The sequence below is a fragment of the Trichomonas vaginalis genome, chromosome IV (assembly GCF_026262505.1).
Source record: "Trichomonas vaginalis G3 chromosome IV, whole genome shotgun sequence".
NCBI classification, from domain to species: domain Eukaryota; phylum Parabasalia; order Trichomonadida; family Trichomonadidae; genus Trichomonas; species Trichomonas vaginalis.
In genome coordinates this window covers 14,988,721-15,002,508 of record NC_067206.1, presented here as the reverse complement: position 1 = coordinate 15,002,508, position 13,788 = coordinate 14,988,721, and the positions used below count along the sequence as shown (strand labels likewise).

Genomic DNA, 13,788 nt, shown 5'->3' with positions numbered 1-13,788 from the left:
TCAGTGTCGAACATAATTGACGATCAGACGATTCTCTCTTCGTCGATTATGATCGACATGGAGCGTTTATGGAAACAATTAAATGGTAAAAACAAAATAAACTTGACGATCAGACGATTCTCTCTTCGTCAATTATGTTCGACATGGAGCGTTTATGGAAACAATTAAATGGTAAAAACAAAATAATGACGAAGGGTTTTGTTTTTATCATGGTTTTCTCCACTATGGCCCTAAAGTGGCACCCGACGAGATTTTTTTCATTCTTCCTCTTTGAAGTTATCGAAATATTCTGTTATTTTTTCCTTCAGTAATGTTAAGTCTTCTTTGAATGTAAGTATTGTGCAACCTTTGATGTCATAGTGTGTTTGAGGAAGAGTATTTTTGACAATTTCTTTTATTTGCTCATTCGGTGTCATTGAAATCGGTAAGTTTTCACGATAGAACCAGTTTCTGTCAGATTTATATATTTTAGCGAGGTCATAAAAGCTCTTGTTGTTTCTTCTGACTAAATGTAACATAACCATATCTTTATCTTCTTCTTTCTCCATCTCTTCAGTGTAAATCATATACTTATAACTCTTTTCCTTTCCTTTTGGTACTGAACGCGGTATTCTTTTCTGTATGCTTTTGTCTTCTTTCATCATATCTTCTCTCTGCTTTGTACAAAGTTCGTCAAGTAGCATAAGTATGTAGATTGCATAACGAGGTGAAGCCCACATTGCTATTGAACTAACTAGGAACTTATGAACATATCTTTTAGATGTGATGGTAAGTTTTGTCTGTCTTGGTACATCTTTTTAAGTTCTACATGTTCAAACTCACTGAGGAGTTCATGAGTGCTATTTAATTCAAACCATTCATTTGGTGTTTTATTCTCTGGAGCAAAACATGCTGTCAAAATACTCTGCATTTGGTACATGTCATCTTTGACTGAACGAATGAGTCTCAATTGTTTGTTATACTGTATGTATTCATATTCTTCTTTAATGGCTTCATGAACGATAGCAGTTGTTGTCATTGCTGTTCTTACATACAAGATAAAAAATTTTGTTAGAAAAAATTAGCGTTATTTTCTGACTTTCACAAAAGACCAAAAATAAACGCTTTACATGTATTTTTCAGCAACTTCGTCAAATAATTTTATAGCTTTATCTATCTCATCTACTTCAAACGTTTCTTTACCTTTCATGGGAGCACCATACATTTTCTCAAACTTTTCAAGTAGTTCTGTTTCTGCAGCTCTCATATCATTAACGAACACAACCTTGACTCTATTGACGGTAGAGTCATATCTTTGAGTTATATTATATGTTCTTCCTATCTTATATCTCTTTGTATTGAAGTCCTTCGGTTTCTGAACGATGTTAAGTAAGCCTTCACTGCAACGTTCCGTATCGAATGAACCATAAGTTATGAAGTTATATCCAACAACTGGGTCAATCCATAGAAGAATTATTGGTATAAGACTTTTGTCAATGAGATATGCTGTAGTTCCATAGAATCTTACTGATATCATAAGCTCAGGATTTCTTGTCAAAATTTTCTGAGTAGAAGCAATTCTAACCCAGTCCTTTGTTTTCTTTCCAGATGGTGTTATAATGTCTGACAAAGAATATTTGTTGTATTTCTTACAGTATCTTACGTTTAAATCACCAATTCTAACCACTTTGGTGTCATTGTCAATCTTTCTAACTGTTTCAAACTCAATGTTTGACATTACTGTCTTTACATACAAGATAAAAAAATAAATAAAAATAAAACTAACTTTATTTTTATCTTTTATGAAAATTCATGAAATTTGGTCATTTTTCAGCAAAAATAATGTTTAGGTGAAGAGGTGAGATCTCACCCGTTTTCTCACCTGTTTTCTCACCTGTTTTCTCACCTGTTTTTTCACAAGCGTTTTACATGAATTGTACGATGTATATTTGAAATCCTAAACAATTTCGTAGCTTCTATTTCTTCTTTTAGTACATTGAATGTTTTAATCATGCCGAAAGTCTCTTTATATTTCTTCTTGACGTCAGACAGAAGGAAATCTTCTGCTGTTGGATAGTTTTTATTAAGAAATGTCAACATATCCATTTTATCTTCTGCTGGCTTTTCTGCTTCTTTCTTTAAGTCTGCATAGTCGTTTCGCATTCTTTCTATCTCTTTGACTGAGTAGTTATATTTCCTCATTGCTGCTTTACATTTTGAACATTGCGGATTCATTTTTGCGTTATACATTGAAATAAAACCAGCTAGAACAACTAAGGCGTCAATTGCTCTCTTCATCTCAAACATAGCGGGTCTTATTTGTTCGTTCCATACGTTGCCTCTGCTATCTTCATCTCTTATCTGCCATACACATCTTGCAACTAATGTAACAAAGTTATCGTATGTCTTAAATTCTTCGGATTTATATATGTCAGAGATGTTCTTATAAACCATGTCGCAATCTTTGTCCATAACTTTATGGTTGCAATGATATCCTAGAAACTCATAGTTTACCTTTCGTATGAACTTCTTTATTTCGACCGAGTCAGTTGCTTTGACTTCTATTTCGTCAAATTCATGAATAGTGAGCTTTTGTTGTTGGATTTCAGGCAATTTGGGTAAATGGTCAATAATGTCCTGCATGTCATAAAGATATTCTTCATTTTCTTCATCCTGTGCGGTACAGTCTAAATTACTTGTTAACAGTTCTTGCTTTATCTTCTGGATTTTTGTTTCGAAAGTATATGAAGAAGGAATGAAGTTTTTCATTTCTACTAACATTGACGTAGGATTCATAACTAACGAGTTTGGTGCTGTTGTGGACAGAGTCCTGCCGTTCGCAGCTTGAATTGTTGTTGTGCCGATTGTTGAAATCATATCTTTTATACAAAATAAAAAAATAAATAAAAATAAAACTAACTTTATTTTTTCTATCTTAAGGAAATTCATGAAAATTCACGAGACCCAAAGGGTCTGAGCCGCTAAGCGGCGAGGGTGAGAAAACAGGTGAGAAAACGGGTGAGATCTCACCTCTTCACCTAAACATTATTTTTGGTGTAAATAAATGGTACCATTAATGATATCATGACTGTTCTCATTCATGTCTGATTTACATCTATTGAAAAAGTTTAGAAGAATTTTCTTATTCTTTCTGGCATATTTTTGTCTTTCCAGTACTCCCGCTCTAATGGTCCCAGATGTGTTGGCTTCGACTCTCTCAAGTTCTTAGATGGTATAACATCTTCAACGCCTCCTTCATATCTTACTTTATAAGTGTCATCGTTTATGTTGTAGCCAAGTATTTCAATAACCACTCCTCGCTTTGCTTCGTCAATGGTTTCAGCAAGTTTGCCATTACTACTTTCGACTAATTTATGTCGAGGGTAAAATGCAATGGAGTCGTCAGCAGCTTTTATAAGATATCCATTACCTTGCGTAGAGTCTACAATATAATAATTTCGACTTAACCTTAAACGTTTCTTTGTCAACGGTTTGTCGTCAAGAACTACACGAACTTTTGTACCAGGAATGAGGGTAAATTGTGTTGAATTTCTGATATTTTGTGTTTGGCTTCGTTTCTTTTGTATATACTTTTCTTCTTGTTGTTGTGTCATTGAATTTGGTGTATGTCCTGTTGTAGAATGTGTTGAGGAATTATATACTTCGAGAAAATGTTTCATTGTTTCTTCGGTAAAGTCTCGCTCTTGATTTAAATCTCTGAGCGTTCTTATGAAGCGGTTTATGATGCCGAGTATGTTATGGTTATGGTCTTCAGTAGTGTAGTGAGTTATGTTATGCTTAATGAGAAAATCTGTGATTTCATTGCTGAGGTATGCACCGTCTTGGTCTGAAGTTAATGAAGTGGGATGATGTTCTGCCACGAACGTCTGCAAAACTCTAAAAACTTCACGAGTTCCTTTATTTTTCATTGGATATGCATATGCTTTGCGAGTGTTAACATTAATGAAGATGAGGAATAGTGGCTTTCTTCCTTTCTTACTCTGAACGAGAGTGTCAAATTGGTATGCGTCAGGAGTGTTGGAGTAAATTGGTAAAAAGTAGTCGTAAGGGTTTATTTTTGTTTGATGTACAACATTTTTGTCAAAGAACCTTTTCACTTCAGCTCTGTTAGTAAATCCCCAACTCTTTGCAGCTTCATTGAACTTCTTAAATGACCTCCATGGATGTTGTTCGAATACTTCTTTCAAGCTCATTTATGTAAAGTTAAAGATTTTATTCTAGGCTCAAGCGCGTTCATTGAACGCGGTACTATGCAAATATAGTCACAAATGGTGGCATATAATCTGCACCCGAGCCTGTTGGATTTGTTGTGAAAGTGTGTGAATGATTACCTCCCGGTTCAGTTGGTCGAAAAATCTTTTTTGCTGAATTGTTATAAGATGGAGATAAAACGTCATTGCCAGCTTCATACTCTGAGTTGTATAATGGGTGGTCTCTTAATGAGTGGCTATGGTCGCCAGAAAAGTTTGTCGTTCCTGTATGAGTGTGCGCAGGTAAGTTTGCTTCTTTAATTTTCTTCGAACCTCCTGTTTGCTTTGAATATTTAGCACAGTATAAGAATTTATCTACAATCTGCTTCCACGTACCAAAACCTAAAACTGTTGCTGGATTTGTTGAATTCATTGACGTATAAATAGAACCAACAGGATATATGGTTTGAAGAATCTGGGCCTTCATTGTTAGAAGTTCATGTTTAACGTTTATAGCTTTATTGCCTTCTACAATATTTATATTGTTTGTTATTAAACCATTAGGAAAAGTAGGAGGATAAATTCTTTGTTCTTGTACAGTTGCACCGTTTCTTCCTGTTTTTGTTACTATTTCGATGCATGCCTTAATTTCTTTAATCTTGATTGTTTGAAATTCTTCATGTGTATGGTTCTTGTCGGCTTTCTTGTCCAACATCGTTGGTAGTGTGTATGCTTCAAAGTTTCTGGCATATTGATCAATGTTCCTGCAATAGTTATCTAAATTGTTAAGTGTATATTTTACGCTTGTACTCGGATTCTCTGAAGGTGCACTTGAACCGAGGGTATAGTTCAGTATTATGTCGTCTGCTCTAACAGTAGTGAAGGATTTATGTGTATGGTTCTTGTCGGCTTTACTGTCTAATGTAGTTTGAAGTTCATTTATATCGGAGATGTTGTGTTTATGAGATTTCAAAACTTTGTTCCTTGCTTCAAGTTCATCTTTGTCAGCTTTACTTTTAATAGCATCTTCAAAAGTTATTTTTGCCGTAACTCTCAACGTAAATTTTGGTTCAACTAATACACCGTTAACATTGAAAGTAGAGGCATAAATTTCACCGTTATAACTAAATGCTTCTAGCGCTTTACCCGTGTCATAATGTACAGTACAGCTTATGTCATAACCTTTAGCACGAATGTATTTATATCTTCTTTCATTAGGGTCTTCCGTCTTCACTTCTTCATCCCGTGTTAAATATCCATGATAATCCGTTATAATCTGTTCATCTGAAGTTATATAATGAACATGGTTCTTGACTCTATCACTCAGAGCTAAAAGCTCATTTTTGTCTGCTTTTTCGGCTAATTTCTCATTAACATCATTCACTTCTAATTCAAACCTTCCGCCAGAACTCTTATTATCATTAATCTTTTTCATTAATTCGGTAATTACGTCATAAAGACTATATTCTGTTTTCGGTTTTGTAAATAATGAGTCAAAATTTCTTTTCATTATTACATCGCTGACATTAATGATATCACCAATTCCTTTTTCATTTATTCTCTTCATTAATTCTGCAATAATGACGAATATATAATCTGTTAATTTATTCTCTTCATCGAGGGTTATAGAATGATTTGAAATCGAATCATTAACACCTCTAAATAAATCAATAACTTCAGGATACACGTTTTTAATGTCTCGAATAACCCGACCCGTATCCTGTTGTTCATGGGCTTCACCGCTACGTGGTTTTATGTCTCTAACCATCATCAACGCAGCCATAACCGGAGGGTTTGTTGCTATCTGTTCGAAAATCCGTCCGTTATGTACGGTATATCTAAATAATTTCTTTGTGTTTGTCAAAACATTTGAAACAAGTCTTTTAAAACCATCTACAAAATTTCCCGTTTCACCTAATGTTCTTGCAGCATTTACAAGCTCACCCATTCCAGCTTTTGACCCCAAAAACGTCCATATTGCGTTTATTTCACTCTGTATAGTTGTCCATTCAGCGAAACTAATACCCGCATTCGCTAAGTTGAAAATGAAACTCAGTGGATCGAACTTAATTCCGCCTTCTTTTTCAATTTCAACGAACTCACTAACATGGATTTTAAATATTCTTTCGTTAAAATCGTTTTCCCCGATGTCATGCCGTTAACGGAACTATCACCGTCAAAAGTTAACGAATTCAATTTCGTCATTGATGCTTTTATTTCATACACCGCTTTATCAATAGTTTTTGGCTCACCTTCTTTAGAAGTGTATGAAACATTAATGAATGAATTATATGTATTCATGAATGAGTTAAAATCAATGATTTTCATTAATGAAGCCTTTAATGATTCATTTACTGTCGAATCCCTTAAAGTAATTAATGAACTGTCATTTATGAAAGGTACACTGCAAACCGTTGAGTTTGGATCAAATGCTGTAGTCGGCTGGGGAGTATTAATGATATAAGTCATTAAATCATTAAGTGATGCAAATAATGTTGTTGTTTTTGATTTAATTTCTTTAGCATCTGTTATATACGGTAATTTTATTTCTGTAGTTTCTGAATTAAAGATATTCGCTAAAATGTTTTGTAAACTGTTTTGAACAGCTGTATAAACCGTTGAATCCGGAACTCTTACGATTTCACCGTCCTTTATAAACGGCATAGTACATGACGTAGTGCTTGGATCAAATCTTTCGGGATTATGATTCAACATATATTCTAATGCTTCATAAACAGACCTATATACGGTTGTATTATCTTTTTCAATAATTTCACCGTCCTTTATAAACGGCATAGTACATGGAGTTAAAATAGGGTCAAACTTTTCATAGTCCTTCCATGTTATGTATTTCTCGTATTTCCATCAGTGATAACAATATATTTGTCAGTAAGTGTGAGAGAGTATTGACCAAAATATAAACGTTTAGCTCTGTCAGCTTCATACGCATATGCAGCTATACTCATATTTTAATGAGAATAAAATGTTGTTCTATTTGCAAAGTACAGACCCAAACGAATACGGGACAGTAAAGCTACAAACAAACTTAGGTCTACAGAATGAGGCGCTTGCATTCAGAATGGTTGACTTCAATACTATCGCTTCATTCGTTATAACAGATGAAACAGATTTCATGGAGATTGAAATAGATGGAAAGAAGCACTAAATAAGATTTCACAATAATGTAGAATATAAGATGGAAACATTAGCTGGAGTGTTAAATGCTCTCATAAATACTACAATAAACAAGGATAACGAAGAAAACTTAATGAATGTTAAACTTATTGCAGGAGTTTTGAAGTTCAGTTATGCGAAGGAGTTTAAGATAACACGAATGAGTCATAGAGTTCAATTGCTTCTGGGTGCATACCATATGACATTTCCTTTGAAAAGTGTTGACAAAACGATTGAGATGAAATCTGTTCCATACGTATGTTATGGTAATTGTTTATACATTGAGTCAAAAATAGCTAATGTCACAGGTATTTCAGGAGTTAATAGTAAGGGTTCAATAGAATATAAGTCTTTCTGTTATGCAGTCAATTCAATGTTCATTCCAAATGTTCCTGTCATAGCAACTCATTTAGGTAAATGGGTTCGCATTAGTCCTCATAATTTGAAAGACATGCAATTCAGACTTGTTGACTTTCAAGGAGAGCCTGTAAAACTGAAGGCACCAGTGCGAATGACTGTTGAAGTTGACTTTTTAGAAAATATTAAATGCAACAGCTTACAAGAGAACTCAGAGCTAAAAATATAAAGTATGAATGTTATGTATTAGGTCATGAACTTTGGTTGTTGCTGTTTGATGAAACAAATGAGTTAGTTATGTCAGTCAAGAGAACAGAAAAATATTGTGTTAGTGAAAACTGCACCAAGTCAATAAGATTAGGTTTGCATTATGAAGATGAGTTCGATACTGTTGAAGAAGTTTTGGATAGATATTACAAATTGCTAACTTGAAATTTTTTGACTGACGGCGCAAAGCGCCAAGACCGAAGGTCCTGACTGCTTTAATTTACTAAAACATATTTCAAGCAAAGTTTATAGTCAGTAGATAGTTTTGTATATTCATTCGAATATCTATACTTAAACTCAACTCCTGTAGTTCCTGGTGTTTCAATGATGCGGATGTTACCTATTTTCATGAATAGTGGCGTTTGACCACAGCATTCGATTTCAGGGTCGAGATAGTCAATGACACATTGTTTCCCTGTTATTCGTGATATAACATTTTCTAAATCCTCCTTTGTTAGAATTATTTGGTTCTTACTTATAAGATTTGTCAAAAGCTTCTTATCGTCTTTGAGTAAAATTGTTTGGTATAACTGAAGAAGGTAATGGTCTACGTTATCTGAAGGATTTGTTTGAACATTTGTGTAAGGATTGTCGTTGGCTTCTCTTGAAAGAATTTGGTCCAGTGGTGGATACTCTAACTTAACATCTGATGTAGCGTTAGCGTTTGAAGCTGTGTTTAAATTCACGGCCATGCTCCAAGACCGAAGGTCCCGACTTAAGTCTGGTTCTTTTTCTTTCAAACACTCCGAACTATAGTTCTTTATGACAATATTGTTTGTCGTTCGTGAGTCAACATTTGATGTTGGTTCAATTGGAACATTAACGGCACCAGCTAAGATGGATTTGCTTCTCATTTCATATAGAATAAAAACCTTTTATATGTATGAAATGAACAATATACTCGACAAGGGTTTGAATGTAAAGCTAACGAATGAAAATATTGTTGAATTCACTGAGACAGGTGCTGTGTATAAAGATGTAGAACTACTGAACAAAAGAGCTAAGGGAAGAAGCAGGAACATGAACAAAGGGTGGAAGCCTATAAAAATTTATGTCAATGATGGCTCAGGAGGTTCAAACATAAAATATGCAGAAAGTTATAGAGTTTATGCTCTCAAAGGTGAAAAGCCTTCATTTAAGAACAGCTATTCTAACGCATATCCTCAAAAGCTAACGGATGGGGAAGTGGATGATATGAATGACAGCAAAAATATTAACAGAAATGGCGACAGAGATGCATGGAATTTGTTTACCATCAGTCAATTGAAGGTTAAACTTTAAAACAATGTTGGTCGTTCCCATGTAATATTTTTGACTTTAATGGTATTAGTCATGATATGAATCTCAAGGTATGAACGAGGAGAGATGAGAGACTTATATGCTTCCCAAATTTCTTCAAAAGGTAATGTTATACCTGACTGTTTCCAAATGAGTTCAATGTCATAGCGTGAGAAACCTTGAAAGATAACGAAGTCAGTTATGAGACGTTTTATGTTTAAAGCTAAAAACCTCCATGTTTGCATAAGTATTGCTACAGTTAAATGGTAATGTCTGACTTTAGTAATGATGTTAGCTAATGGTGAGTCTGGTTTTGACACTAAACCTTTTCCGGCGAAATCATCACAAACTAATAAAGTGTTTGAAGGATACTTTTTGAAGGGGTATTTTGAAAGTTTTGACAGAATGTAGTTTGTAAGTCGTTTCATATCGTAAACTCCTGAGTATTGACGTAAGTGGTGTTTGTCAATAATTCTTTCCATCTCCTCAGAAGTCTTTTGCATTCCTGACTGTATAAATTCAACGATGGCATAATATTTCCTCTTACGTCGAATGTAACGTTGAAGAAATTCAATGAGTTCGCTATCTGGAACTTTAACGACAGAGGCTTGAACTTTTGACATAAATGTTTTCGCTGTTGAGTCCATAGAGTCTGAAGTTGCTGATATAATGATTTGGTCATAATATGAATTTTGACCTAAACGCTCTGTTATGAGTATATGACGAATGAGGTTAAATGTCTTACCTGACCCCATCTTTCCACAATAGAAATAAACACCATTTGAACAGAACTCATAGTCCTTACTGAAAGGAAGAATGAGAGAACTGTTGAACTTTTCACTGCTTTCATTCATGTCTTCATCTACGTCATGTATTAAATGCTTCATTTTATCTCCATTAAAAATGCAAGTCAGAAATATTCAGAACATAGCACCGAGTCTAACTGACAAGAGTATAAAGATATACTATGAACACGTTATGATGAAACCAACCAAAATTCAAGAAAGTCAGTATACTTATGAATATCCAAGACACTGGGTAGAGTATGTAGGAGGTGAGAAAGCTATTGAAATCAGACAGGTTCGAAGTATTTCAGCAGGAAGAACAATATTATTGAAGAACTTTAATGTTTTGAGATATAATGATGAAACAAAGAAGCAAGATAGTTTCCCTGTTGCTGTGTATGTGAACTTAGATACAGGAGATGACATGAAAGTTTTTAATACAAAGCTTCAAACGGTAGTGAGAGAACAACTGACTGCGGAAGGGCATCCATTACCTTCAGAAGTTACCATAGCATATAATCTTGAAACAAACTCAATAGATTTTAAAGTCATCTCTGCAAAGAAGTCAGGTTTTACATTTAATGAAGCAGATGTATATTCGAATGAAAACTTCAAAGCTATTGCATGGTTAGATAATGACGATTGCTTTAAGAAAATATTTAAATACAGTGACTCAAAGATGTCAATAGATGACCTTCGTGGAATGTTACCATCGACGTTTACAGTAGAAGGTTCAGCAGGATTGCTTACAAGATTGTCAATTGGTGGTATTTGGTCTCGTGAGAACATTGTTATAAAATCCAGTATAAGTGAATTTGCTGAAGAATCTATATTATGTCTTTCAAACTACATGTATTCGCCGCCGAAGCATTATAGTATAACAAACTTTGTCAGTAAGTTTAACATAAGACTTGTCGAACCTTCTTCAATGAAAGATGTTGTGCTACCAAAGACGGAAAGGATGGACTCATTATTGAGATGATTTTAATTGCATATTAAATGAGCTTGTTCTTGAAGGTCATTCATGATGAAATAACTGTTGTAGAAGATGTTAGCAATTGTTCAGACATTTTGAAGCGATAGATGATATAAGAAAGAAGTTAGATAGACCGCAAAGCGGTGAGGGCGAAGCCCGTGAGAACGCTTATGTTTCATTGACTTTCTCCAGTAACGAGAACTTTTATGAGATAATATTGAAGAGAGATGATTTTAATATGGTGTAAATGGTAGCTTGGGCAGCTTTAGGCGCAATGGGAACAAAAGCATTAGCATTTGGAGCAAAAGCACGTAGGACCGAGATCAAGATCCCAGATCTCGATCACAAGCAAACGGCAAAGAAAACGGGTCCACAAGCTACTCCTCGAGTTCTACGTTTAATCAAGACCAGCCACAAGTATTTGAAGCAGCTGGAGGAGTCAAACGTAGCTCTCGAGGAACTAAAGCAGCAGATCACAAAGCAGGCGGAGGAACTACAACAGAAGAATGAGTTCATAACATTACTCAAGACCAAGCTCGACTACAAAGATGAAGAGATCTCTGATCTCAGATCTCGAGTTGATCAGTTGGGAAGGCAGTCTGATATGTGGCACGAACGCTTCATTACTGCAAACTCATCATACAAAGAAAGAAGCCACTTGTTGACTACTGTAATTAAATACTTATCTTTATAAAAAAATATCATTTTTTTTCCAGTGAAAAAAAGTATTTATTCTTAACTGTTTGTGGGGATCTTTAGAAGTTACCAAGGCAACACGAGACTGCGTGCTTCAATTCTTTGTTCTATTGCATACTCGATCATTTTCATTGTTCTCTTCGTTCTTTGTATTTGCGAGTATTGCTTACCTATAATGTGATCTTGGTTTCTTATGATCTTTGTCATGATCTCGATCCTCTTCTGGATCCTTTGTCTCTTATCAGTTGGAACATCATCCATATCAATTGGTGCGAATAAGAATCCCCCAGTTGTACGTCAGGCTGTTTCTTCGCCACTAAAGGCACGTCTCATTATGGCGTCCATAATAATTAGTGCCCGTATAGTGTCACTTTTTCATTGTGCCGGTGCCTGTAGCTGTAGGCTACAGGCGACGCACAATGTATACTGTACTGAGATGGGATGTTTAATATTTGTGAGTGAGAATGCAAGCAGGAGTTTGGTACTTTAAGGCTAGGTTGAGATAGATTTCCCATTATATTATCTGTGAATATATTGTTTGAAAATTCAAGATATAAAATATATTATCAAAAATTTATATTTTTTAAATACAATAGGGTGGAAGTATAGTACGATGAGATAGCAATGATATATTTTATAATGGGAGGTAATCTGAAGATAAGTAGCAAATTTTATGCGATTTTGATTGGGAGTTGGAGGGTGTGAGTACTATAGCATGTAATAGTATCTCACACCCTCCAATTCTTCCTATGGCGCCGAAAAATTTTTGGTGAAATGTCGTCGCATTTCACCAAAAATTTTCGGCGCCATATAGAGAACTATAGTCTGCGAGGTACTGATTCTATCTATGTACCTCGCAGACCATAGTTCTCAGCCAAAAATGTCAAAAATTTTGGAAATTCGAAATAATTTTTTTGAGAAAAAATTAACCGTTTAACATTGCCAAAAATCTAAAAAACTCACAATTTTTTAAATCGATAACCCTCAACCGTTTCCAATCAATAATTTGAGAGTCTATATGATAATGTAAAAGTTAAAACATTCAAGTATTTAAGTATTTCTTTAAAATATTAAGTTTTTTATTTTCCAATAAAATTCTAATATCAAATATTTTTATTTAACGATTAATTTTATTTATATTTTTATAGTTTTTTTAAGAAAAAATATTGTTAGGGTTTTATGGAATTCATTATATATCAAAAGTATAATTCATGAATGTATATATTTCCAAGTTTTTAAGGACGCAACACTTTACATTTGTAAACTGTCAAAAATGAAGTCACGCTATTTTTCATGCATTACACTGTTCCCAAAAGAACAGGCTTTAACAAATCGAAAGTGAGGAACTCCATCACTCCTGATCTTGAGGAAACGGAGTTCTGGAGCTCCTGAAGAGGTAGAATGGCTGCCTTATTCTTCTGATCAGCAGAGGCCCTTTACCATTTGGGCCTCTGCTGATACAGATTCAGGAGCTCCGGAGCTCCCTTTCGTAGGATTGGGAGCTCTGGAGCTCCTGTAAGGGAATAAGGTCTCTCACACAACCATTAAATTTTTTTTGAAACACGTCCCCTGCAATTGCACTGTATGTCAAAAAACTACTTTACAAAATGGTGGCAATTTGGCCGCACAATTTTGTAGTCTTCCCAAAAATCCCTAATTTTAATTTCAGATGAAATCTCGCAAAATAACATTGTTTTAACCATATAAATATATATATATTATATATTGTATAGTGATTTTAAATATTTTTATGAGTAAATCGAGAGTGAGGAAATGTGGACTACAAAAAACGATAGAAATGAATAGTTTACATGGAAATTCTATACTTACAAGTATTCAATGTCACTTTTGTGCTCGAGATTTTGATTCTAGTATACTATGTATTTGTTAGCTCATTGTAAAGTTGTGGTGAAAATTGAAATAAATAAATAAATAAATAAATAAATAAATAAATAAATAAATAAATAAATAAATAATAAATAAATAAATAAATAATAAATAAATAATAAATAAATAAATAAATAAATAAATAAATAAATAAATAATAAATAAATAAATAAATAAA

At 34.1% G+C, this 13,788-nt stretch overlaps 10 protein-coding genes and 2 pseudogenes across 12 annotated transcripts, besides 2 other annotated features; 3 read left to right on the top strand and 9 right to left on the bottom strand.

The window, feature by feature from the left end:
- Nucleotides 1–11,047: part of a mobile genetic element that runs on past the window's edge.
- Nucleotides 258–719, bottom strand: TVAGG3_0095740 (uncharacterized protein; the record flags this gene model as incomplete). The annotated part of the gene is made up of 1 exon (XM_051222606.1): nt 258–719. One exon carries the CDS (start codon nt 717–719, stop codon nt 258–260), a length of 462 nt encoding a protein of 153 aa, XP_051107592.1.
- TVAGG3_0095730 (KilA, N-terminal/APSES-type HTH, DNA-binding family) lies at nt 734–1,018 on the bottom strand (the record flags this gene model as incomplete). The annotated part of the gene is made up of 1 exon (XM_051222605.1): nt 734–1,018. The coding sequence occupies one exon, from the start codon at nt 1,016–1,018 to the stop codon at nt 734–736; it is 285 nt and encodes a 94-aa protein (XP_051107591.1).
- TVAGG3_0095720 lies at nt 1,106–1,677 on the bottom strand (annotated as a pseudogene). Its single transcript has one exon. A coding segment is annotated over exon 1 (572 nt).
- On the bottom strand, nt 2,352–2,856 carry TVAGG3_0095710 (organellar and viral DNA polymerase type B; the record flags this gene model as incomplete). Its single annotated transcript, XM_051222604.1, has 1 exon — nt 2,352–2,856. A coding segment is annotated over one exon (505 nt), but the record flags the coding sequence as incomplete, so codon positions are not given.
- On the bottom strand, nt 3,455–4,193 carry TVAGG3_0095700 (integrase core domain containing protein family; the record flags this gene model as incomplete). Its single annotated transcript, XM_051222603.1, has 1 exon — nt 3,455–4,193. A coding segment is annotated over one exon (739 nt), but the record flags the coding sequence as incomplete, so codon positions are not given.
- On the bottom strand, nt 4,583–5,625 carry TVAGG3_0095690 (keratin-associated protein family; the record flags this gene model as incomplete). The annotated part of the gene is made up of 1 exon (XM_051222602.1): nt 4,583–5,625. A coding segment is annotated over one exon (1,043 nt), but the record flags the coding sequence as incomplete, so codon positions are not given.
- Nucleotides 5,707–6,659, bottom strand: TVAGG3_0095680 (annotated as a pseudogene). The gene has a single exon. A coding segment is annotated over exon 1 (953 nt).
- On the top strand, nt 7,387–7,950 carry TVAGG3_0095670 (uncharacterized protein; the record flags this gene model as incomplete). The annotated part of the gene is made up of 1 exon (XM_051222601.1): nt 7,387–7,950. The coding sequence occupies one exon, from the start codon at nt 7,387–7,389 to the stop codon at nt 7,948–7,950; it is 564 nt and encodes a 187-aa protein (XP_051107587.1).
- On the bottom strand, nt 8,204–8,842 carry TVAGG3_0095660 (uncharacterized protein; the record flags this gene model as incomplete). Its single annotated transcript, XM_051222600.1, has 1 exon — nt 8,204–8,842. The coding sequence occupies one exon, from the start codon at nt 8,840–8,842 to the stop codon at nt 8,204–8,206; it is 639 nt and encodes a 212-aa protein (XP_051107586.1).
- TVAGG3_0095650 (protein of unknown function, DUF4106 family) lies at nt 9,266–10,120 on the bottom strand (the record flags this gene model as incomplete). Its single annotated transcript, XM_051222599.1, has 1 exon — nt 9,266–10,120. The coding sequence occupies one exon, from the start codon at nt 10,118–10,120 to the stop codon at nt 9,266–9,268; it is 855 nt and encodes a 284-aa protein (XP_051107585.1).
- Nucleotides 10,170–10,687, top strand: TVAGG3_0095640 (uncharacterized protein; the record flags this gene model as incomplete). Its single annotated transcript, XM_051222598.1, has 1 exon — nt 10,170–10,687. A coding segment is annotated over one exon (518 nt), but the record flags the coding sequence as incomplete, so codon positions are not given.
- A 254-nt stretch (nt 11,048–11,301) lies between the features above and the next one.
- Nucleotides 11,302–11,721, top strand: TVAGG3_0095620 (single helix bin domain-containing protein; the record flags this gene model as incomplete). The annotated part of the gene is made up of 1 exon (XM_051222597.1): nt 11,302–11,721. One exon carries the CDS (start codon nt 11,302–11,304, stop codon nt 11,719–11,721), a length of 420 nt encoding a protein of 139 aa, XP_051107583.1.
- Nucleotides 11,722–13,103: 1,382 nt separating this feature from the next.
- Nucleotides 13,104–13,295: a mobile genetic element.
- The last annotated feature ends 493 nt before the right edge of the window (nt 13,296–13,788 follow it).